Source organism: Curcuma longa, chromosome 10, assembly GCF_044706935.1.
Source record: "Curcuma longa cultivar G26 ecotype Majalengka, Jawa Barat chromosome 10, ITB_CL_G26_1.1, whole genome shotgun sequence".
NCBI lineage: Eukaryota > Viridiplantae > Streptophyta > Magnoliopsida > Zingiberales > Zingiberaceae > Curcuma > Curcuma longa.
This window is the reverse complement of record NC_133870.1, coordinates 6,707,918-6,730,340: the sequence shown is the minus strand read 5'-3', so window position 1 is coordinate 6,730,340 and position 22,423 is coordinate 6,707,918. Positions and strand designations below refer to the sequence as shown.

Here is a 22,423-nt window from a genome sequence, read left to right as displayed (position 1 = left end):
ATCTTATACTAAATTTCATATTATTTTTTAAAATTCTAAAAAAATTGGTATATTATTAAAAACTAACATTTTGATTAGGACACTACCCATATCGTGCCACGTGGAGCTGGCTTAGAGTTATTTCTCTCACTATTTTTATGTTTTATTTTTTGCTTAAAAAGCTATTTCTTTCAATATTAAATTTTATTTTCTACAATAATTTTAATTTTTTTTCCTGTTCGTAGATTAATTTTATAAGTTATTATTTTTATCATACGATTTGATTTATAAATCAAATCGTTAAAGACTACAACCTAAATATTTAATGTGTGTTTAAAAATTAAAATCATAGAAAATGAGATGCTAGAGATTCCAAATTAATCTTCATAATTTAAAAGCTGTTCTATTTTTATTTATAATCGGGATGGAGGCTAATTTCCAAATCAGAAAAATAAATTACTGTAAAAAAATAATGTAGTTTTGGTTAAAAAAAATACAGAAAATTGTATTTTAGTAAATACACACGTGTGTGTATATATACATTGGAAGAGGATCTTTGACGTATTCGTGACGCACTTGGTTATCGTATCTGTCTACTTAAGCCTCCATGGGCAATTACGTAATTTCACTTGGTAGAATCTAATATACAAATACGTGTATCGAATCCTTTGCCCCTCTACTCTGTCGTTGGGGGCAGCAGGCTCTTCTCTTCTGCCGCCGAAGGGGCTTCCGATCGTAGCGCAATGCCGCGGCCGCGCCGCCTCTACGACGACTCCGACGCCGTCTCCGGAGGAGGAGATGCATTCCGATGCCGTCGGAGCGACGGCAAAAAATGGCGCTGCCGCAAGCGCGCCATGGACGGCCTTAGCTTCTGCGAGTACCACTACGTCCAGATCCGGGCCAACCTCGAGAGGCACAAGGCCTCCTCCGGAAAGCCGGGAAATCGCGCGAGGAAGGCGGAAGCACCGGCGGAGGAGGATCCGATCGCGGCCGCGCCGAAGCTGCGGCGGGTGAAGCGGGCGGCGGAGAAGGAGGAGGCGCAAAAGGAGGGCGGGACGACGAGGGTTCTTCCCAATGGATTGATGACCATCGCCACCACGTCTCCTGCTGGTTGCCACGGGGGCGACGAGAGCGGCTCCGTGGGCCCCAAGGTAGGGTTTGAGGAGGGCCGCTTGCTCACTAGGCGGCGCATTCGTTCCAAGAACGCGGAGCCGATTCCGGTGGCGACGATCAAGGTTTGACCTTTTCGATTTAGCTCCCTTTCCTCTTTTTTTCTACTGGTTCTTAAATCCTTTCTTCTCTTGTTGGTTCTCAAATCGTTCTTGTCTATGGTTCTGTGTTTGATGGAGAGTGTTTGAACTCTATTTCAGAAAATTCCTTGTGGAAGGAAGAGGATCTGCCACAGTTGTAGAGAGAAGAACGTGTTGGGCATGGTCCGGTGTTTAAGCTGCAGGAAGAGGTTCTTTTGCTCTCGTTGCTTAAAGAAGAGGTATTATACTCCACCTGCACTTCACTTTGTCGATTGTTGAATGCAACATTAGTTAAATGTTCATCGAACACCATTTCACTTGTCAAGTTTCCCTTTGTTAACTTGTGTACTAGTGGATCTCATTTGTTATAGTAGTTCATTTTGATTAAGATGTGGGGAAGTTCAGTAGGGAAAACAGTCTCTTGATTGTTACTCGTTATCGAATTATATCTAGGGCTTTGTTGTAGTTAGGAACACAGGATACATTTCATTGGCAATGACTTCAGCCACCATTCTTTATTAAACACGACTTGGATCATCATGTTATGACCCCTATAGCATCCAATAACTGCGCCAAATCGGCAGCCACATCGTCTTCCTTGGACATGATTCTACATGCAACAACATAGCACATCTCTTCGCTTCTTCAATTTGTCTCCCAAATGCATTTTTGACACAAAGTTTAGTAGCATCACAATTCGACAGACTTTATGGATTCTATGTTGGTCTAGTAGGAAGCAACATAGAAGAAAAAAAATATAGACTTGAGAATGTTAAGATGGGCGTGTGGAAACACTAGGAAGTGAGAAATTAAATTTGGATTTGTGTGTTAAATTTGATGTGCTTTAATTTTTGCTCCTAAACGGTATCATTATATGTATACGAATCGGTAATTCAAAGAACCATCTTCTTTGTTGACCTGTCTTGAGATCCATTTACTTCAAATGCTTATGTATAGTTAGAATGCAGATAACTTGAGTAACATAAAATTCGAAGAAACTGAAATATTGTGTCACAAACTAGTAGAGTATCAGAGTGTAAGAGATAGCTGGTATGTTTAATCTTTATTCCAGGATATCTATACTCCATAAAACCCACATCTATTATTGTAATGTCACCTCCACCTAGGGCACTGTTTATCAATCAAGTGTTATTTAAATATTGCTAACTGATAGATTTCTATACAAAAAGAGAGTATTGCCTGAGAATCATCAGATCGATACACTTCAGGAACACTTGATTGACAGAATGCCTGGTCAGATCAACTGACTATGTAATTTGCAAAACACCTAAATACATAGTAGATTGCCTATTGTATCGATAAGCCTCAACACCCTGCACACAATATTGATCAATGATCTATGTGTCCAGTCACATGCTGGAACTTTAGTTTGATATCTGATTTCATCAAGGTACTCTGGTATGCTTGAAAAGGAAGTGAAGACTGCCTGCCCGGTTTGCCGGGGTTGTTGTGATTGCCAAACATGTTCAAGCATTCGACCTAATGATGACCGTAAGGTTGGCTTACCTTTCACATGCCAATTTTTGTGAAAAGTACTTTCCCTCTGAGAATAGTTTGTCATTAACATGTGATCTTCAGGAACTTGTGAACGGTCGGATGAAATGTAAGAAGAGGGAGCTCACCAATTGCCATGAGATTTCTCAAATACAAGTAAAGAAGATTGCTAACTATTACATTTATATTAGAGATGGTTTTATAATTCAGCTTCCCGAACAGTCACATACTACAATTTGTTTCAGGAACCTACAAATGATCAGAACAAGTATAAGAACATGGAGCACGCATATAACCTGATCTCTCAACTGCTTCCCTTGCTGAAGAACATCTATCTAAACCAGTTAAACGAGCTGGAGATGATAAAACCACATCGAGGTAATCTTAAAAACAATGTCATATTTTCTTGCTTCTTGAGTTAGAGTATCCTCTTGAGATGCCATCTATTTTACAGAGGTTGGATTTTCTGCCATAAGTGTTCAAGCAGATGAACTTCACAATGGAATTGCCCAGTGGTATGTTTACTTTAGCAAGATTTATGTGAGTGGTGTGTTTTCAGATGTATGTTTTTCGTTCTTTCTTTCATTTTCTTTACACACATGCTGATAGTTTGATGTTTGTGCCTAGGCAAATTGATTCAACTGCCATTCTATTCACTCATTTTGTTCTTTGGAATCAGTAATTGTTGCAGGATTACACTCGTGGAATTTCACAGAAGCTGCTCAAGATGTTCTTACAAGCTTTGCTTGAGTTGTTACCAGAAGACACCGAAAGCAACTGCTTCACCGGCACATGCAAGCGACTCTCCTGATGAGATGAAGCAGATACTATCCACGGGTGTGCCATCGGATAACTCATCTCTATCGACCATCGAATCTGGAAGCAAGGAGGGCAAGCAAAGCCTCTCTTGCCCTCACACTGAGTTCGGAGGCTGCGGTAACAATCTTCTCAAATTAAACTTCATCATGCCGTTTTGCCGGTCTAAAGATATCGGGAAAACTGTTGCAAATGCCGCGTTCAGCAGCAATTGCCCTCACAGCTTGCACCCTCCTCCTTGTCAGTCAGATCCTCCCTCTGAAGATCAAAAGATTGGGCAATTTACTATTAGCCTGCAAGAAGCCTCTCAGCCATGAGAGTTCCTTTGTTACAAGAACACAAAAAGGAAGATTATGTATATATTAAATTGTAGTTAGCATGTAGATCCTCTTCTCCCAAAAGAAACTTTGAGATTCTGCTGAAAGATCTTCTTCTTCCTTTTTAGTATTGCCTTAACACCCTTCATAGTTAGTACTTATCCAAATACATCCCTAGAAAGATTAAAATACATTTACAGGGGCTAGTTCCTGTAAATACCAATAATACAGGGTTTTGGACTCGTCTCTTTCCCCCTCGTCTTCTCCGCATTTAAAACATGCCGAGCTTTCCAAGTCAAAGTCCACAAACCCAGCAAACACTCTCACGAAGACAACTCAGTTTCTTCCACTTCGATTGATCAACCCGAGAACAGACGAAAAAATAATTTTAAAAAGGGCACATCAATGGAGGAGCCGAGCACACTCGTGCTTTCCGCAATCAATCACTGCAGCCAAGTTAGACCGCTCCAGCGCCAAGCATTTTCGGTAACAGCGACGTGCGTGGACAACAAAGCTGGCCCTTTCTGCTGCTCAGGTGTGAACAGAGCAGAGCAGAGCAGAGTATGAACTAAATGTGGGGGTCTGTTTCCGGCCAGCCCGCAAGAGATCGAAGGAGACGTGGATGCCGACGACCATGAGGCAAAAGGTGACTCTCGTTCCTTTCTCTCTCGCTCACGTCTCGATGATGTCTTGGTGACGCCGAAATTCTGGAAATTAAGGGGAAATATATCGTCCAGAAAAAGCTCGATCGCTTTGTTTCTTCTCTCTTGTGAGAGAAGCCTCTGTCAGGGCTTTGCTGGAAACTTTCTCGTATTTTAACGTAAAACAAAAGTAAGAGGAAAAAAAAATTAAAGTCCCATCGTTATTCGATACTCGCAGCAATTAATCAGTCACGTGAAGGAAATCGAAACCGTACACGTCGCCGCCCACGCGTCGTCGATGTGGACGATGGGCGGCCGAGATCGGGCGAAGTCGCATCTGCCGTTGGCGTCGCCCGCGCGGGGACCACTCACTTGGCAGTATGTGGAAAATACGTTCGTACGGACATCAATCATCAGCACGAATCTTGACGTCGGACTTACTAAATAAATTTGCACAAGACTTTCTTTTTATATATCAAACATTATGATGGAAAACACTTCAGTACGCTACTGCTGATGGCTCTTTCTCCGTCAGGAAAAATAAAATTAAAAAAAATAAAAAGAAATTAAAAAAAAAAGGACTCAGAAGATGATTATTAATTGAGCTTCACGAACAAAGGCAAATAGCATCCACATGATCAGGTTCACAAGATAGGATTGCTGACGTCATTCGGTATTTGGAAGTGGAACAGGCTGCTGCAGTAGCTCTCCATCTCGTCCTCCGCGCTGCTGCTGTTGACGTACGTCGTCGTCGACTGCGAGTTCAGCGGCGTCAGGCTCGAGGACGCCGGCGTCGACCAGTAGCTCTGCTGGCCGCCTCCGTCGTTGCCGCCGTAGACGTAGGAGGCGTTGACCAAGTGCGTCAAGGAGGACGAGTGATCGGGCATCAGATTATTCCCGGTGCTCTGCGGGATCACATCGCCGGCTTGCCACGGGCTCGAGTTAGACCCCGCCTGAAGCTGGCTCGCATTGCTGCACTGCGTCCATTGAGCATCGTCAAAGCTCTGCTGAGGCGGGATTAATTGGTCGAGCAGTTGCTGCTGGTCCGGAGGCGGAAGTCCTTGATCACTGAGCGTTATAAGGTTGGGATTCTGATACTGCGACAAGAGGAAATTGGTGGCCATCAGGAGCAGGTCGCCGTCGAGGCCAGCCAGCAGCCTCGAGAAGTCGAGCTGCAATGGCGACATCGCCCCCGGCGCCGGGTTGCAGAGAGGGGAAGCGAGCATCGAGGAGAGGTCGAGGAGATCGAGCCGAGGAGAATGAGTCACCGGGTCGATCCCCATCCTCAATAGCCTCTTCCTGATGTGCGTGTTCCAGTAGTTCTTGATCTCGTTGTCTGTTCTTCCCGGTAAACGAGCAGCGATCGCCGACCATCTGAAGAGAAGAGAAGAGCAGAGCAGAGAAGTCAGAACCAATTACGATAACCATTTTCTTCCTTTAAATTCCAGGTCGACTCTTACTTGTTGCCTAGCATGCCGTGCAGCTGGATGATGGTCTCTTCCTCTTCAAACGAGAACCTCCCTCGCTTGATGTCCGGCCTGAGGTAGTTCGTCCACCGGAGCCGGCAACTCTTGCCACACCTCGCGAGCCCTGTAATAAATCAATCAATCGTCAATCAATCACTATACAATTCTCATGCTTCAAGCAGTAACTAACGCACCAGCTTTCTTAGGAAGAGTCCTCCAGTTTCCTTGGCCGTGCTTCTGTATGTACTCGACGAGCTTTTGATCCTCTTCCGGCGTCCACGGGCCTTTCTTCAGGTCATCTCTGTCGCAGCAAGGTGTTCTCCCCATCTCAAAACCTCAACTCGATCAATTAAACCTGGTTCAAGGGTGCACAGAGAGCAGCAGTATATGATAGGAATCAATCACGAAGTGTTCTTACGGTTTAATGGGTTTATATAGAGTGAAAACAGAGGCAAATGGACGAGAGGCAGTAAAAAAAGTCAACCAGATTCGGTGCCGTCCTTTGTTTATCAAACTCGCGACGTGTCTTCTCTTCCTCCCTCATTGGCAGAGCAGCACATGACATGGCTTACGACTTCGAAGTTTAACTCTGGAAGGCGACAGGGAAGCCAAAAAGCAGGAGGGGGCTCCTCGTCTCTATCGCCCCCATGGGAGCTGTCACGAAACAAGAGCCGACACGTATGGCATACTAACATGCATATGCATTGCAAGCTCCTTTTCGCCTCCTTCACGGCCTTCTCGCTGCTTCCTGCAAGCTCAGACTTGCTCCTCCGCCATGACAGATGTGCTGATATCTGCCTTTGGATTTGTTTAATCAATCCAGACAATTGAGAGTCGATATCCATGAGTCCGCCATGTCTTAATTATTTATTGAAGGAGGTGACGCAGGATAAATCTGTGGGGAAAATCTTAGTGATGTTGGGCTGTCGGGAGCCAATCTGATCACACGACTATTAAATTACTGTATATTTTCTCAGCTATCTCCTCTGGCAAAGCATGATTCGCACCTCAGCTCAGTTTCTTCACCATCTGGTGCTTTAATTAAGCAACGCGTGCAGAGCTCACGGAACTGGCAAGAATACATCAATTAGTAAGAAGTTGAATGTATTCTACTGCCTGCAGAAATACAGTACCTTTCAGGGTTTCAATGATAAGGGTTGCTTTGGTCGGCCGTGGGGAATCGTCTCATGATCACCACAGACTTGTAATATCCATTGACTAATATTTTGTCACAATCGATACACAAATGTTCAGCAAAATTGTTCAGTCATTTGATGTTTACTGATTTTGATTTGTGGACACAGCTGGTAACTTGAAGTCAAAAGCTTGCTTTGCTTCATCTCCAGTTTGATTCCCTGTTGCAGAAATTTAATCTCCTTGAAATATTACTTTTAAAAAAGAATAATTACTGTATTTATAGATTTAACATAAAAAAAGTCTTAAACATGAATAGTTTCACCAACCTGGACGTCGAGTGACCAACTATTGGCCATTCTCCATGAGAATAAATGATGAAAGATCTACACCAACTAAAAGCACTTTGGACAATTTGTTAATGATTAATTTCTTCACTTGAGTAAAGCAGGTAACAGAATCCTAATTAGAGTAATTAAAGTAGAAGAAAAAAAATCTTAAACATGATTAATTCTATTTAAACAGTAACCATAGAACATATACCTTGAAGCAGTTTATATCTTATAATTTTTTGCAAATACTCTTTACCAGATTCAAACCTTTCATCTCTCTGTTAATTTGTGATGAAGGTTTTGAGTTAACAGCCAAGAATTGGTCAAACTGAAGACTTTGGCATGGTTCGGTCCAATCATTTGTTGCCTAAACATCACCTCAGAGTCAAAACCACTTATCATCTTCCCCGTTGGCCATCTAAATTGCACCATCCTCTCTTGATTGAAGAAAGCCAACTAGGTGACGATATAAATGATATGATCTGCTTGACAAAACATATTCATGAACATATATATATATATATAATGATATCAGACTGCTTATGAACACGTGTTCACAACTGAGCCATTTGCTGCTGCATGCTGACCTGTGCATGTATGCCATCTTCCCAACCACACCATTGTCCTATTGCATGGGGGCAACCCCAATAATTATATCAACTCACAAAAACCAATAAAATTATAAGAAACGAATGGCCAATAGTTTGAGTCTCATCAATCAGTGCAGAAATAGTTTATAGTAGGTAGTGAAGCAAGTAATACATATTCTATCTGCTATGCATATTATCTAATCTTATAATCACAACTCAGATACGGTAGAGAAGTTTCCTGAATGAGGAGGTGGCACTATTTGTGTATTAAACAAATAGTTGGGATTTGATACGAAAGAGATGCTGTGCTTACGATTGTAATACATACTGCATTTAGTAAATCTAGATCATAAAATGAGCAATTGATGCTGTATTTAATTGCCCAAATGAGCAATTGTATTATGCATCCATACGTCCTCAAGTTGACTCCCACAGTGGAAGTTCATACGTGGTCATGTGAGGCGTCCCCACTCTACAGTGGAATGATAAGCTTTAGGTTTGACTGAATATTTAAAGCCTAGCAATGCAACTTTGATTCCTGGATTCCCAGCTTCTTGTTGAATGCACAATTGAATCAAAAAGACCATGTGCGGTAAACCTTGATAAAGTTAGAACTTTATTGAAACCAGTGATATATACGTGTGTCAAATACAAAAGGCAAATCCATGAAATGAAGAGTAGGTCTGAATAATCTAAAGTTTTCGCTTTATTGACTGACATTTACTGGCATTGATTCAAAAGGTGGCAATGGTTGATATGTGAACACCAGGCATCGGTGGATTACTTGCAGGAGCATCAAAACTGATAAATGACACTTGCTTTTATAAAACTTAACAGTCCACAGAAATTTTGAGAGGAGTTCCATGGGTTTAGTTTAATATTGGTGGCCGACTATGCAGTCAGATACCTATATGTGAATACGACGTGTGCTTGTGTTGTTCTAGATATATAGGGCTTTAGAGCACCAGATTGACTGACGAGTCAAAGAAGCTATTGGATTAACTTGTGATCAGCTGGAATAGGAAGCAACAAATAATCATTAGCTGAACACGTACAAGAAAAGAGATTGACCTGAAAAAAGGTTACAGAAGAACATAGGTGATGAAGTTAGATTTAGATATGTAAGACTAGAGTTAAAAACCTGAAGCTGTTTCACTAAATCAATGTGTTAGGATAAGCACATTTGATATTACAGATGAAATTGATATTGCTGGTTATTTAGAACTCACAATCTCAAACAACATACTCATAGATCTAACTGTGAAGCCTCTGAAATGCAGAATAATTGTCTAGGTGATATATAGTTTGAGATAAAAAAACAATAATAAATATCAAATAATCAGTGGTCATACTTTTTACAACTGATAATACTTCATAGACTCTTATCTTACATCAATAGAGAAAAAATTTAATATCTCATCTTTAGCATTCCTATGATATGTAAAAGAAATCTCCCAGAAAAAGCCTCTCCTCTAAAACTTTTGCTCTTTCACAACCTCCAAACATGGTCCATGATGTTTCCTATACACTAGAACGCTTAATCAGTAAAGAGTTCACAGCAATCATGAATTTCCAATCGAAAATCTCACTAAAACCCTAACAAGGGATTTATTTAAGTTGAGCTTTGTTCAGTCGTTGGATTGTGTTGCCCCAGTATAGAGTAGATGCTCCTCACCTTGGTAAGATATTGCACCATAGCTCCATTGAACCTTTGAGATGATACTCAGCTGTCTTAATCTTTCTGTCCATCTTATCCGTTACATAACGGATAAATTTTTCTTAATGGGCAATTGACCTAAGAAGACTAGACTGATGGGTCATTCACTGCAAGCGCTTTCCGATTTACTCTGATAGCAGATGGAAAATTTTCATAGAGCTAAGTCAATCACCTACGGAATTAATCGGTGTGAACTAGATACCTAATACCAACTAATTAAAAAAAAACTACACACCCAACGAATCAACTCATTGCAAAAAAGATGTTATATAACCTCGACCTTGTTATCCTCATAATTCTCATGGTTTATCTCTAGTAACCCTACCCCTATGCGGCCTCAAACTTCTTGTCCACTCATAACCGCCGACCCTTATTGCAACCCTAACCTTGTTAGCTCTCTGATATTGTTTGAGGCCTTCTTCACCCCGTGCATCCTTGTTTGACAGACTCTACCTTCACTTAATTTCAACAATCACCATATCTTCCAGTCAAAGACCTAGTCTCAATTCATCAAAGAAAGTTCTACATCTATCCCATTTTGGGTAATCATAATTCAGCTCAAACTCTTGGATAATTCTTGCACATAGTTCTCACAAATTATAGATTTACAAGTATAATTCTTGTATAGTTAGTTTTATTGTATAAAAAATTGGCCCCACTAACTCCAGTGCTACAAGTTTAACGTGTCGAACTGATCGCTTAATTAATGATGACGTCCAGATACAAGTAATTAATTACCATCCAAAAAAATAATCAAGGAAAAGTCTAATGAGGTTAAGAGGAGAAGGTGTCGATGATGGTGGTACGAAGGGGGTCGCTGAGATGCGTGGCCCAGTTCAGCGGCCGTGCTTAATCTCCGCCAGCTGCAAGGTCGCCTTCTTCTCCGATCCGCCGCCAGCCCCAGCGGTTCGAAGTACGCCTCGCCAGGGTACAGCCTCTTCTCCACGTCGAGCTCCGCGTTCCTCTGGAACTCGATGTACCCGATCACCATTCACCAGCACCTCGATCCATATCAGCGTCGTGATGTTTAAGGACATAAGAAGCCCCAAGTACGACGACCCATCAACTAATTCCACCTAAAAATCGAATTTTGAGAAGGAATTCTCTCCAAAAATCGATTTCGACTGGTAAACCGGTGAGCCACTCGACGCCGAGGGTGCGAGCACGGCCTAGCGGCCGTGGATGAACTCGCACTCGCAAAAGCGCTGCAGGCCGAAGACCTCGGAGATGGGCTTGAAGGGGGTGGACTTGACCTCCCAGGCTTCGGTGCGGGTGCCGAAACCTCGGAGAAGGGCCAGAGATTTCAATTAGCACATGGGACATGACTGCTCACCAGCATGAATCCATGCATAGGCTTACTCTAAAGCATTTTATCTTTCACAGAACCACTGACAGCATGGTTCATTGAACTCAAGAACACTTAAATTTCAACTTGCGAGTACACTGTCTCGTATCATACAGCTGCATGAGTTGAGAGTGCACTGCAAACCGCTAGCTGTTCTAAGAAGCCAATGGGCTACTGTATCATACTCGCTGCGTCCATCCGAATTATAAATTTATAACTGCTGTTTCATGCCTCTTTTTTTCTATTACACCAATTGACAAGCCTATCACACACTGATTTCTACTACATAATTAAATTTGACACTAGAATCAACATGATATTACATTCTTTTATCCTCATCTCAAATAGAGAATAATTGTACATTTAATTCTCTAATCACTTAACTTGGTCAATCTATTTAATTTGTGTGCGTGACTAAGCTATTTAGCCTGATTGATTCCTTTCACCTGCTTGCCTATCTGATCCACACATTTCATTTACTTTAATTTTAGTTTTGAGATGATAATTTAATAGGTAGTATAATATTTAATAGAGATGAATACAAATTGTCACCTTTGAATGGAATAAGTCTTTTGAAGTGAGAGACTCCAACTCTTATCCATTCAAACTCCGGGATAGAATTATGGCTGGAAGGGATCTTCCTATTCTCATTCATTATACAAGCATTTCTATAACTTTCCTTTTCTCATGTTTGAAAAGAAAAACACCTACTTAACAAGTTGTGAACTCCGGAATAGAATTATGGCTGGAATGGATCTTCCTATTCTCATTCATTATAACAAGCATTTCTATAGCTTTCCTTTCTCGTGTTTGAAAAGAAAAACACCTAGTTAACAAGTCATGAACTCCGGAATAGAATTATGGCTGGAATGGATCTTCCTATTCTCATTCATTATACAAGCATTTCTATAACTTTCCTAATCTCATGTTTGAAAAGAAAAACAGCTACTTAACAAGTCGTGGCTCAAATAGACAAACTAAGTTTGAGCTGATATCATAAACATTCACCATAACTAAGCTTGACCAGGAGACTCAGGTGTTGAAATTTAAACCACTCTACAACTCACACACTTCAAAGATTTTTTCCACAATTTATCCAAACCATGTCCACAGCAATCGTATTAACAACAATCACTAGGTATTCTTGGGAGCACAAGCCAAACAAACTACTTGATTGAACAATCAACTGCACTGCAATTTTCCCTTCCTTTTTTCTCATTGGGGATGCGTGAAGGACAACTCATCCAATCTAAACTTTTCATGACTATATAGGAAACAGGGGAGTATTTGTCTCTTCATAATCGAGTTGCAATACTATAAATGAGTATTTGTTGATTGATTCAATAAAATATGGTGGTTGATCAATTTAACTACACTATTCCAAGTTTGTAAAACACACAGCAAAAGTGCTAATATGAGAAAGATTGGTGAAGCCATTGACTCGGTATTGGCCGGCATTGTCAACTTCGGCCATTTCAATATGATAAGGTTGTTAAGCATGTTGATTGCCAGAATTTTTGATAAGGATATCTCGAGAATTCTGGAGAATAAAGTGAAGACAGATGACATGGCAAGCCTGAAATTTTTGGTTTTTTCTGATTTGAAGATTACAACAGGAATCATTGATAAGAAACTCAAACGTGTATGATCAACAATGTATGATATCATTGGAGAAGAGAATAGTTGTATTGAATCTCCAAAAGACTACAACATCATTGATATATGCATATCATTCATAAGAAGATAAAGGACAACACTACTTATCTTTGACTAAAAGTAGCTACCTATCACAGATAAGTTTGTTTTAGTTCAAAGATAAAATCCCACTAGTATAAGGAGAGTCAAGTACCTTAATGAACGATTGATCCTTCAAATGGCAGATATCACGGATTTCCATCTGCATTGCCTACACGGATGTCATCATCTAAAATGAATCTGCTCCAAAACCAGTGGCTCTTCCAGACGAGGATCATCTCTTCAATGGGCACATTTTTGGTCTCGGGAAGGAAAAGGGCAATGAAGGTGGTCATGATGACAACCCATCCGCAGAAGAAGTAGAAGAGAGCGAATTTGAAATGGCCGAGCATAGCGAGGAAGGCTTGAGCAATGATAAAGGTGAACAACATGTTGACAGAAACGTTGATACTCTGCCCTGCAGATCTGATCTCAAGAGGAAATATCTCACTAGGAACCAACCATCCAAGAGGTCCCCAAGACCAAGGGAACCCCATAACGTAGATGCAAATAAAGATAACCAGTAAAGTTGAGTAGGTCTTTGAAAAGTGTCCCTCACCAGTAGTTCCCAGCTTGATTGCCATTAAAATTCCTATAACAATCTGCCACCAAAATGAGCAATGTCAATTATGCAGTACTGGGCTGAAGCTTGATAGATTAGGAATGAGGCACACCTAGGCTGATTAGAGAAAAAAACCATAACTTTGCAGTTATACCTGACTAATGAACATTTGAAGTCCACCCTGCAAGAGGAGCTTCCTTCGGCCGAGTTTGTCGACGGTGAAGAAGGAAACGAAGGTGGCAAACAAGTTTACAATCCCAGTAATCAAGGCGGATATGAGAGAAGAATCGTCGCCGAAACCCATCGTCTTGAAAAGCACTGGAGCGTAGAACATGATCACATTGATACCGGTCAGCTGCTGGTTAAGAATGGCCATAATGAGCTGCGGACGGTATTTCCTCTGGATGATGTTAGCCCAAGGATGCTTGACTAGCTTCGACTCCTCGCTGGCCGCGACGGGGTCGCCGTACTCCGCGAAGATGTCGTCTGTGCCGCGGATGCGCCGGAGCATCTGCTTTGCTTGCTCGGAAAAGCCGCGCTCGATGAGGGAGTTGGGCGTGTCGGGCAGGAGAGAGAGCCAATGGAGATGATGGCGGCGGGGACGGCGGCGAGGGCGAGGCTGATACGCCAACCGCACCCACCCTTAATCATCGCGGTGCCGTAGTTGATGAGGTTGGCGCAGAGGATTCCCAAGGTGATCATGAGCTGAAACCCTATGTTGAGCATGCCACGCAAGCGCGCCGGGGCCATTTCGGACAGGTAGACTGGTACAGACTGCGAAAGGAACAAAAAAAGACTTCTTTTTATTCAGCAGATGGGAGCGTTTCCTCCATTAGAAAGAAAAAATGATTCTACCAGAGATGGCAGAACAGGGAACATTGCACAGTGTCTTCCGATAGGACAAAGAAGATATATTGCAAAAGACGTAAAACTGGAGAAATTAATACAACTGGCAGCAGAATCGCAACTGGAGAATAAACAGTGGTGTTTCCTCGGACAAGTGAGCACAAAATACGACAAAGTACAAACCTAAAACATGAAATCATTATATTCGAATAAATGCTACTGAGTCACTTGACAAATTAAACATTCGACGAAGAAATCATTATATTCGAAAGTAGATAAAATCGAAATGGAATCGGATAGAAAAAAGAAAATGATGAATCGCCGAATCGAGAACAGGTGAAAACCTAAAAGAAAAATCAAGAAAAAGGGCTTGATTATTTTAGTCGAGATCCACCTGATTGGCGAAGCCGACGCCGATTCCGAGGAGGATACGTCCGAGGATAAGCATGAGCACATTCTCTGCGGCTCCGTTGAGCGTGGCGCCGACGAGGAAGGTGACCCCTCCTCCAAACATGGACCACTTCCGCCCGAACGCCCTCGTCACCTCCGAAGCGACGAAGGAAGCGACGAGTGCCGCCAGGTACAGCGACGATGTGAAGGTCGTCAGCAGCTGGCTATCAAACTTACAGTACTGGTTGGTGCTCATGTCTAGCGCCTCCTTACGGTACACGTCGGGGAAGAACTTCTCCAAGAACGAGTCCATCGAGGTCACCCCACCTACCCATCCCCAACACCGAATCAATCCAAAGTAAAATGCAACCAGACCTAAACCAAAGAAATATCAGATCGGCACCTGAAATGCCAATGTCGTAGCCGAAAATGAGACGACCGGTGGCTGCGACGACGCAGGTGAAGAACACAAAGAATGTGAGCTTGCCGGGGTACTCCCTTCCTCCTCCAGAGTCTACGATCGCGCCGCTCGGCATTGCTTCCGCAGAACACACAAGAACAGAGGGAGACGAGGAGGAAGAAAGGCATGCGAAAAGGCGAGGCGGGGGGTTTAAATAAAGCGCCTCGGAGTTCCACGTGCCAACAAGGATCTGGCAATCGTGACCGTCGATTGGGTTTCGTATTTCATCCTTATCCATTGGAATTAAAAGCATGCGTAACTAAAACTCTCCCTCTTTTATTTCGTTGTTTTAAAAAAAAAATCTCCTGAAACTAAATAATAAAAATCTCCAATTAAAGAAAGAAAATTAATCACCACAGCAAATTCTTCCTTCCTTCAACTCAGACGAACACTTTCCTGATGCCCCGCAGCTGAGCAACCACATCGGACATGCGCATTCGATCCCCAGGCAGGCGTTTGGTGCATGCGAGACCGATCCTTGCAAGGGAAATCGAACATTCTTCGATACTATTCGACGAGTTCGTTCCATTTTCATGCAGGAGCGAAGCTGGATCGACAATCTCCAAGGCTCCTCTCGTCTCCACAAGTGCGGGCAGAGTGAGCCCGTCCTTAAACATGTCGTCCAGAGGACTCTTCCCTGTCAGTAACTCCATTAGCAGCACTCCGAAACTGTAGACATCGCCACTTGTGGAAACAGGACTGCCTTCTCCGTACTCTGTAAAAGCAAATAAATGAGCAAGTGAAGTTTAGAGATTTACTGTTGGTAGTTTGGTTTCACCTGGAGGGACATAGCCAATGGTGCCTCTCAATCCAAGTGAGTTGCTTCTGTCAACCCATCTCCTGCTCATTCCTTCAGGGAGGAACTTAGCGAGCCCGAAATCACCAACATGAGCCACCATCTCCTCGTCCAGGAGAATGTTGCTAGGCTTTAGATCGCAGTGGACCACTGGTGGTTTGCAGTTGTTGTGAAGATAATCCAATGCTTCAGCGACATCGATTCCTATGTTCAGCCTCTGTGTCAGGCTTAGATTTCTTGCATGTTGATGCTGATCTTCTTCGAGATGTGGGTGCAGCCAGCCGTCTAAGCTCTTGTTGGGCATTAATTCGAAGACCAAGGCCTTGAAGTCGTCGCCGTTCAAGTCGATGCTCGAGCAGCAAGTTATGATCTTGACGAGATTCCGGTGGCGGATGCGACTTAAAGCGTCGCATTCCGCTGAAAAACTCTGGCAGGATCCCAATTGTTGGAGGTCGAACACCTTCACGGCAACAGCTCTGTTCTCATAGTCCAGGGTCGCTTTGTACACCGAGCCGTAGCTTCCTCTGCCGATTAGATTGGCGGCATCGAATCCTGTTGTAGATCTCGACAACTCAGCATACGATATCCTTGGGTACTGGATATCCAAGCGAGAAGACAATGCTGTCGATTGCTTTTTTTTGCTCTGCCTCAGGGAAATAAGAACAAAGATGATGATCAACAACAACGCGAAACAGAGACCGGAACCAGTGATCAGCAGCAGAACCAATTTGGACTTTTTTCTTTCGAGATGCTGCATGGGGCATGCAGGCAAGTGGAGTTCTTGAATGCCCCCACAGAGTTCATTGTTGCCGGCAATGGAAAAGCGAGAAATGCTCTGGAAAACGCCCTTGGTCGGAACTGGACCCTCCAAGTGGTTGAAAGAGAGATCAATTGCATATAAAAAGCTCAAGTTTTGGAAGAACAGTGGAATGCCGCCTGACAAATCATTGTGCGAAATATACAACTGTTCTAGCCCTTCGATGGAGCTCAATGTCCGTGGAATCTCGCCGGACAAGTTATTTTTCGTCAGATTTAGGGTTCTGAGTCCGGCTATGTTGCCGAGAGCAGAAGGTATAGTCCCTTGTAATAAGTTGTCGTCCAAGATCAGGTACTCCAGTGACTCACAGTCTCCGATTGTGCTTGGTATCTCGCCTTCAAATCTATTTCTAGACACACAGAAAATTCTTGCATTCTTTAACTTTCCTATCTCCAAAGGAATCGGCCCTGTGAGTAAATTAGAGCTCAAATCAATGGCCTGTGACAGAAAGGGTAAATCGACAATTTCTTTCGGTATGGCACCGTCGAGAAAATTATCGGACAACGATAAATACTTCAGGTGTTGCAGGCGTCCAAGTGTTGCTGGAATTGTGCCTCGCAATTCGTTGAGGGACGCATTGAGAATCAACAGCAGTGTGAGATTGCCGAGAGAGGGTGGTATGTGCCCAGAGAGGCTGTTGCCATCCAACCCCAGGACCCGCAACTGTCGGAGACGGCTAATCCCTTCCGGGATATCGCCGATGAAGTGGTTATGGCTCAATATGAGTCTTTCCAAGCCCACCAGGTTTCCGATCGCCGGCGGTATGCTCCCGGAGATCAAATTATATGACGCGTTAAAGATTTGAAGTTTGTCGGATAAATTGGCGACTGCATGTGGCAGTGGCCCGCCCAATTTGTTTGATTGGAGGGAGAGATACTCTAATTTGGAACAGTTGGTCAATGAAGCTAAGAAATCCCAGTCATTGGCGGTTTGTGCTTCAAAGTTGTTCCCAGCAATGTTGAACCAGGTGAGCTTATCTAATCTTCCAATGTTCGGAGGCAAGCGGCCGCTGAAATGGTTCGATTCGAGTTCAAAAACTTCGAGGTCGGAGCAGTTGGTGATGGAAGATGGAAATGGTCCGCTGAACTTATTGGCGCCTAATAAAGAAACTTGCAGATTGCGGAGCTTGCTTCCGAAGTCAGCCGGAAGTTCCCCGGACAAGTGGTTCCCCCCATGTCGAGGATTCGCAGAGAGGTCAAATTGTAGAACGAAGTAGGGATGGTACCTGTGAGGTTGTTGATGGCGAGTTGAAGAGCTTGGAGTTGAGCAAGTCGACCGAAGCCTTCCGGGATGACACCCTCTATGTGGTTATAGTACAGCGCCAGGACCTGGAGGGATGAGGCGTTGGCGAGCGATGTTGGTATTGTTGGATATATTTTATATGGACTAGCATAATTAACATATTGTTATTGGGCTTAGCTATAATGGGTAGGCTTGGCCCATTAAATCATAGCAGAGGCCCCTTCTCTTAACCTTAAAATGTGGTTGTCGCGACACACACGAACATTCTGGAATTGGGCGATAGGAAAAGTTTCTCTGCGTTTTTCTTTATTGCTGTTTTGGATTTTTCTTACAGGAAAACAAGATTAACTCCTCGACATCTTCCGCTCCAGGTATTTTTAACATCTAATTTTGTATATCTTGTTTTACTCATTTATCATATCATGAATTTAGATGTTGAAAATTTATCAAATGGTATCAGAGCCAGGTTTATGAGCCTCGATTTTGATTCTTGGCCGAATCCTTTGTTTTGCATTTTTTTTTTCTTGCCAATTTTGTTTGCAAAACGAAATTCCCTTAAAATCTCTAAATTTTCCTCGATCAAGTTCTCCAAAATCCTAAATTTTTTTTGAGAATGCTGTTGAAGCCCTAAAATCCCGATCAAGTTCTTGATCAAGGAAATTTGAACGTCACTTTTGTACGCCGCTTCTGTAATTTGGAACGCCGCTGTACGCCGCTTCCGCTTAGGTTCTGTTGAAGCTGCCAAAATCCCTAAATTTCTCCTAAAATCTTCCGCTCCAGACGCTGTTGACGTCTGTTGCCGCCGGTGGTGGATCTGATGTCGCCCGGCAACGCCGTGATCGGCATTTGCAGCCGTGCAGCCGAGAAGGTTGTGGCAGTGGCCAAGGCGCAAACACTGCAGGCGTCGGCATGGTTAGCGAACTGCTGGACACTGGTGAGCGGCTGGTGTCGGCGACAATGCTGTGCGGACTGCAGATGGTTGGCGAGCGGCGTCGATTTCGTGCAGTTGTGAAGCGTGGCGTCGGCGTAGTGGGGTTAGCGTCGTGGGATTGAGGAAATGTGCGTGAGGGAGAAACGGTAGAAACAAAGGTAAAGTACGTGTAAAACACGTGCATTTTTTTTAATAATTTCAATTTATTAATTAAATCTGCACAGTGCACTTTTAATTTATTAATAATTTCTTTAAATCTGATAATTTAAAAACGTGGATTGGGCATGATGATTTAAGAAAAATAAAATAAGAACAGTGCATGTTTTTATTTTATTAATGTCATAAAAAAATTATTAGTCCAATTTATTATAGATTTGGATAAAATGTCCTTTTAATGACATTTTAAATTATCTTGTTAAATGTGACCCAAATGATCTCTCTCATTTCATATTGTTGTTGATATTTTTTCATAGTTATGAGCTCGCCTTCGCGAGACGGATTATGATAAAATATACTATTGTTGGAAAATTATTATTAATGTGGCATTAGGAATTATTTTAATAATGCACTTACCCTATCGGTTTGTCTTTATTAATATAATTCTTAATGATTGGTAATTATATTTTAAAGTTTTCAGTATCCTTTCGATATTAGCTTTAAGAATATAATTATTTTATGTGATGTGAGAATTAATTTATGCATTGTAATTCGGGACCCTTCGGCGGGATTGCATTTGCATGAGATAACTTTATTGTGGTCATAAGCTCTATTTCTTTTGTTGGATATGCTCGATAATAATCTCCCATTAATATTTAAATTTCAGTTTTGCTTATGAGTATAAACTCTTTATCAAAGCTGAATGGAACCAATTATGAGGACTGGGTTGACTTTGTTAAGTTATTCTTTGCCAATTTTAATGTTGATGTTGCCCTTACTGAGAATGAGCATGATGTTCCCACAACTGAATTTTCCGCTGTTGTTATAACAAAACATGAAAAATGGGCTCATTCTAATAAAGTCTGTTGGCAGCCTTATGTATGTTCAAGTTTGTACACGTCCTGATATTGCTTTTGTTGTGGGTGTACTTGGGAGATACTTGAGTAAACCTGGTGTGACACATTGGCAGACTGTAAAACGTGTTTTGAGGTATCTAAAAAGTACCAAAAATTGTATGATCACATATAGGAGATCAAATCATCTTGAGGTAATAGGTTATTCTGATTCTGATTATGGAGGTTGTCCAGATGATCATAAGTCCACATCAGGATATATATTCATATTAGCTGGGGAGCTATCTCTTGGAAGAGTATCAAACAAACTCTTACAACTACATCAACCATGGAAGCAGAGTACATAGCTTGTTATGAGGTCACATGTCAAGCGATATGGTTGAAAAACTTTATTGTTGAATTTGATTTTGTGGAGAATATCTCTAGGTCTCTCACTATATATTGTGATAACTCTGCCGTGGTGAGTTTTTCTCTCAAAAATAAAAGTTCAAAGTGGACCAAACACTTTGACACAAAATTCATGTTTGTGAGAGAGAAGGTTCAAGAGTTTAAAACTCGTGTCGAGCATATCCCTACAGAGCTTAATATTGCTGATCCCCTAACCAAAGGCATAACTGTTAAAGCTTTTGTTGATCATGTAACCCGTATGGGTGTAATAAGGCCTTTTGATGTCTTAGGTTAGTGGGAGTTTATGCTTATGTTTTTGTTATGACATCACATTTATAATATTTGAGACATTGAACAATATTGAGATATTGCTCAAATAATAACTACTGTTGATATTGCTCAAATAATAACTGCTGTTGTATATATGTTGTGATGACATATTGTATATTGTGGAGACATTTCGGACCCAGTCTCAATTTTGTTGTTATTATATGACATCTTGGGCAGATGTTTGGGTCATTTTACTGGAAAATAGCACTTTATTCAAATTTTGACATGTCATTTTGTTGGGTTCTTCCCATTTATCCATATTCCATTTTGTTGTTGGGTCACAGGATATAAGTATCTTACAATGCATGATATCATTATTCCTTCGAATATGATTTTCTGTATTATTAAGATGCTTATAGTTCCATTTTGGACCTTTTCGTGTTATGTGTTGACTTATTTTGACATCTTATCATGGTCACATATTGTTGATTAATCTGATGTATTATGCTGTCCAAGTGGGGAAATGTTGGATATATTTTATATGGACTAGCATAATTAACATATTGTTATTGGGCTTAGCTATAATGGGTAGGCTTGGCCCATTAAATCATAGCAGAGGCCCCTTCTCCTAACCTTAAAATGTGGTTGTCGCCCCATTGAGACACACACTGTAAAATATCGGAAACCTAGGGGTTAAATTGAAAATAAATTAACCTTGTTTTGGGAAGTTTAATTAATATTAAACTTAAGGTTTAGTGGGTTTAATTAAATAAACCTAACTCATTTAATGGTATTAAATGATTAAAAGGATTTGAGTTAAAGGATTAAAGGGGCTATTGGTTTAATGGATCCTTAATAAAACCCAACCCGGTAAGGTTATAATAAAACCCCGATTACTGTTATCCCACATCGCGATTTCGTCTCCCTCGGTTCCCAATCGCGCGACGCCACCATTGTGTTCTCGCCGACGCACGCACGCGCATCCGCAGCTGATGCCGACGCCGCTGGAGCTAGGGCCAAGGAACTCCGGTGACCAGAAGCTGGGTTAGTTGAGGTTGGAAGCTCGCCGGTGGAGGCTTGAATCGGCGGCAGCAACAGCAGGGGGGGCAAGATCCGAAGGAAGGGGAAGAGATCCGGTAAGTTTGAATTTGGGGTTTTCCTTAATCTAGGGTTTCTTGAGTTGGATTCCTTCAATTTTCTTAGATCTGGATGGGTTTCTTTTATAGTTTGTGGATGTGATCCGATCCGGTGGTGGTTAATTGATTCGCGGCAGCAAGAAGGGAAGGAAGAGGCCTAGAGTTCGGTGGAGTTCTTGGATCGACCTCAGTTTCATCCACCGGAGAGGGAGGAGGCTGATCTGATCGGATTGAGAGGAATGGATTTGGTTGGAGCTTGCGTTGGGCTTCGACTGCAAGAAAGAATCGGAGGTGGCTTGAAACAGAGGAAAATATTGGTAAGTGTCATGGTTACTTGTGGAATTATTGTTGTCTTTGAATCTAGGATGTTGGTTTCTGATTTTAGATGGGATTCACAGCTTGTATTGAGTGGGAATTGAATCGGTGAAGTTATTGGTTGTTGGCTACAAGGAGGAAGAAGAAGATTGGAAGCAATCTGATATAGGGTTTGATTTGGAACAGAAATGAGGTAAGTTCTTTGAAGCTACTCTTATATTTGTCCTGCTCTTATATGAGATTAGTGGAGTTGTTGGTTTATGCTAGAGATTGAGGTTGACATTGGATCAGAATGTTATGTTTATTTAGGGCTGTTGGATGAATTAGATTGGTGGTGTTGATTTGTTGAACTCAGTTGTAAAACAAAGGATGATTGAGTTGATTATTGTTTAGTTATGTATAAATGTGGGATTAGGTTAAACCAG

General features: G+C 42.0%; 2 protein-coding genes, 1 long non-coding RNA gene and 2 pseudogenes across 4 annotated transcripts; 2 read left to right on the top strand and 3 right to left on the bottom strand.

The window, feature by feature from the left end:
• The first annotated feature begins 707 nt into the window (after positions 1-707).
• LOC141836323 (E3 ubiquitin-protein ligase JMJ24-like) lies at positions 708-3,978 on the top strand. The gene is made up of 7 exons (XM_074723787.1): positions 708-1,214; positions 1,350-1,468; positions 2,641-2,746; positions 2,829-2,900; positions 2,990-3,122; positions 3,199-3,259; positions 3,424-3,978. Exons 1-7 carry the CDS (start codon positions 723-725, stop codon positions 3,875-3,877), a joined length of 1,437 nt encoding a protein of 478 aa, XP_074579888.1. The 5' UTR covers positions 708-722; the 3' UTR covers positions 3,878-3,978.
• A 1,130-nt stretch (positions 3,979-5,108) lies between these two features.
• Positions 5,109-6,911, bottom strand: LOC141836325 (transcription factor MYB41-like). Of its 2 annotated transcripts, XM_074723791.1 has the most exons (4): positions 6,469-6,911; positions 6,179-6,339; positions 5,979-6,108; positions 5,109-5,892 (listed from the first exon to the last, which is right to left on the bottom strand). In XM_074723791.1, the coding sequence occupies exons 2-4, from the start codon at positions 6,309-6,311 to the stop codon at positions 5,163-5,165; spliced, it is 993 nt and encodes a 330-aa protein (XP_074579892.1). In that variant the 5' UTR covers positions 6,312-6,339; positions 6,469-6,911; the 3' UTR covers positions 5,109-5,162. The 2 variants fall into 2 exon arrangements, with proteins under 2 accessions (XP_074579892.1, XP_074579891.1); XM_074723790.1 differs by lacking the exon at positions 6,469-6,911 and having other exon boundaries at positions 6,179-6,387.
• Positions 6,912-12,582: 5,671 nt separating this feature from the next.
• Positions 12,583-15,170, bottom strand: LOC141836322 (sugar transport protein MST6-like; annotated as a pseudogene).
• A 304-nt stretch (positions 15,171-15,474) lies between these two features.
• Positions 15,475-18,860, bottom strand: LOC141835560 (uncharacterized; annotated as a pseudogene).
• Positions 18,861-21,487: 2,627 nt separating this feature from the next.
• Positions 21,488-22,186, top strand: LOC141836602 (uncharacterized). Its single transcript, XR_012602465.1, has 3 exons — positions 21,488-21,683; positions 21,774-22,000; positions 22,082-22,186. It is a non-coding gene; the product is annotated as an uncharacterized LOC141836602 (long non-coding RNA).
• The last annotated feature ends 237 nt before the right edge of the window (positions 22,187-22,423 follow it).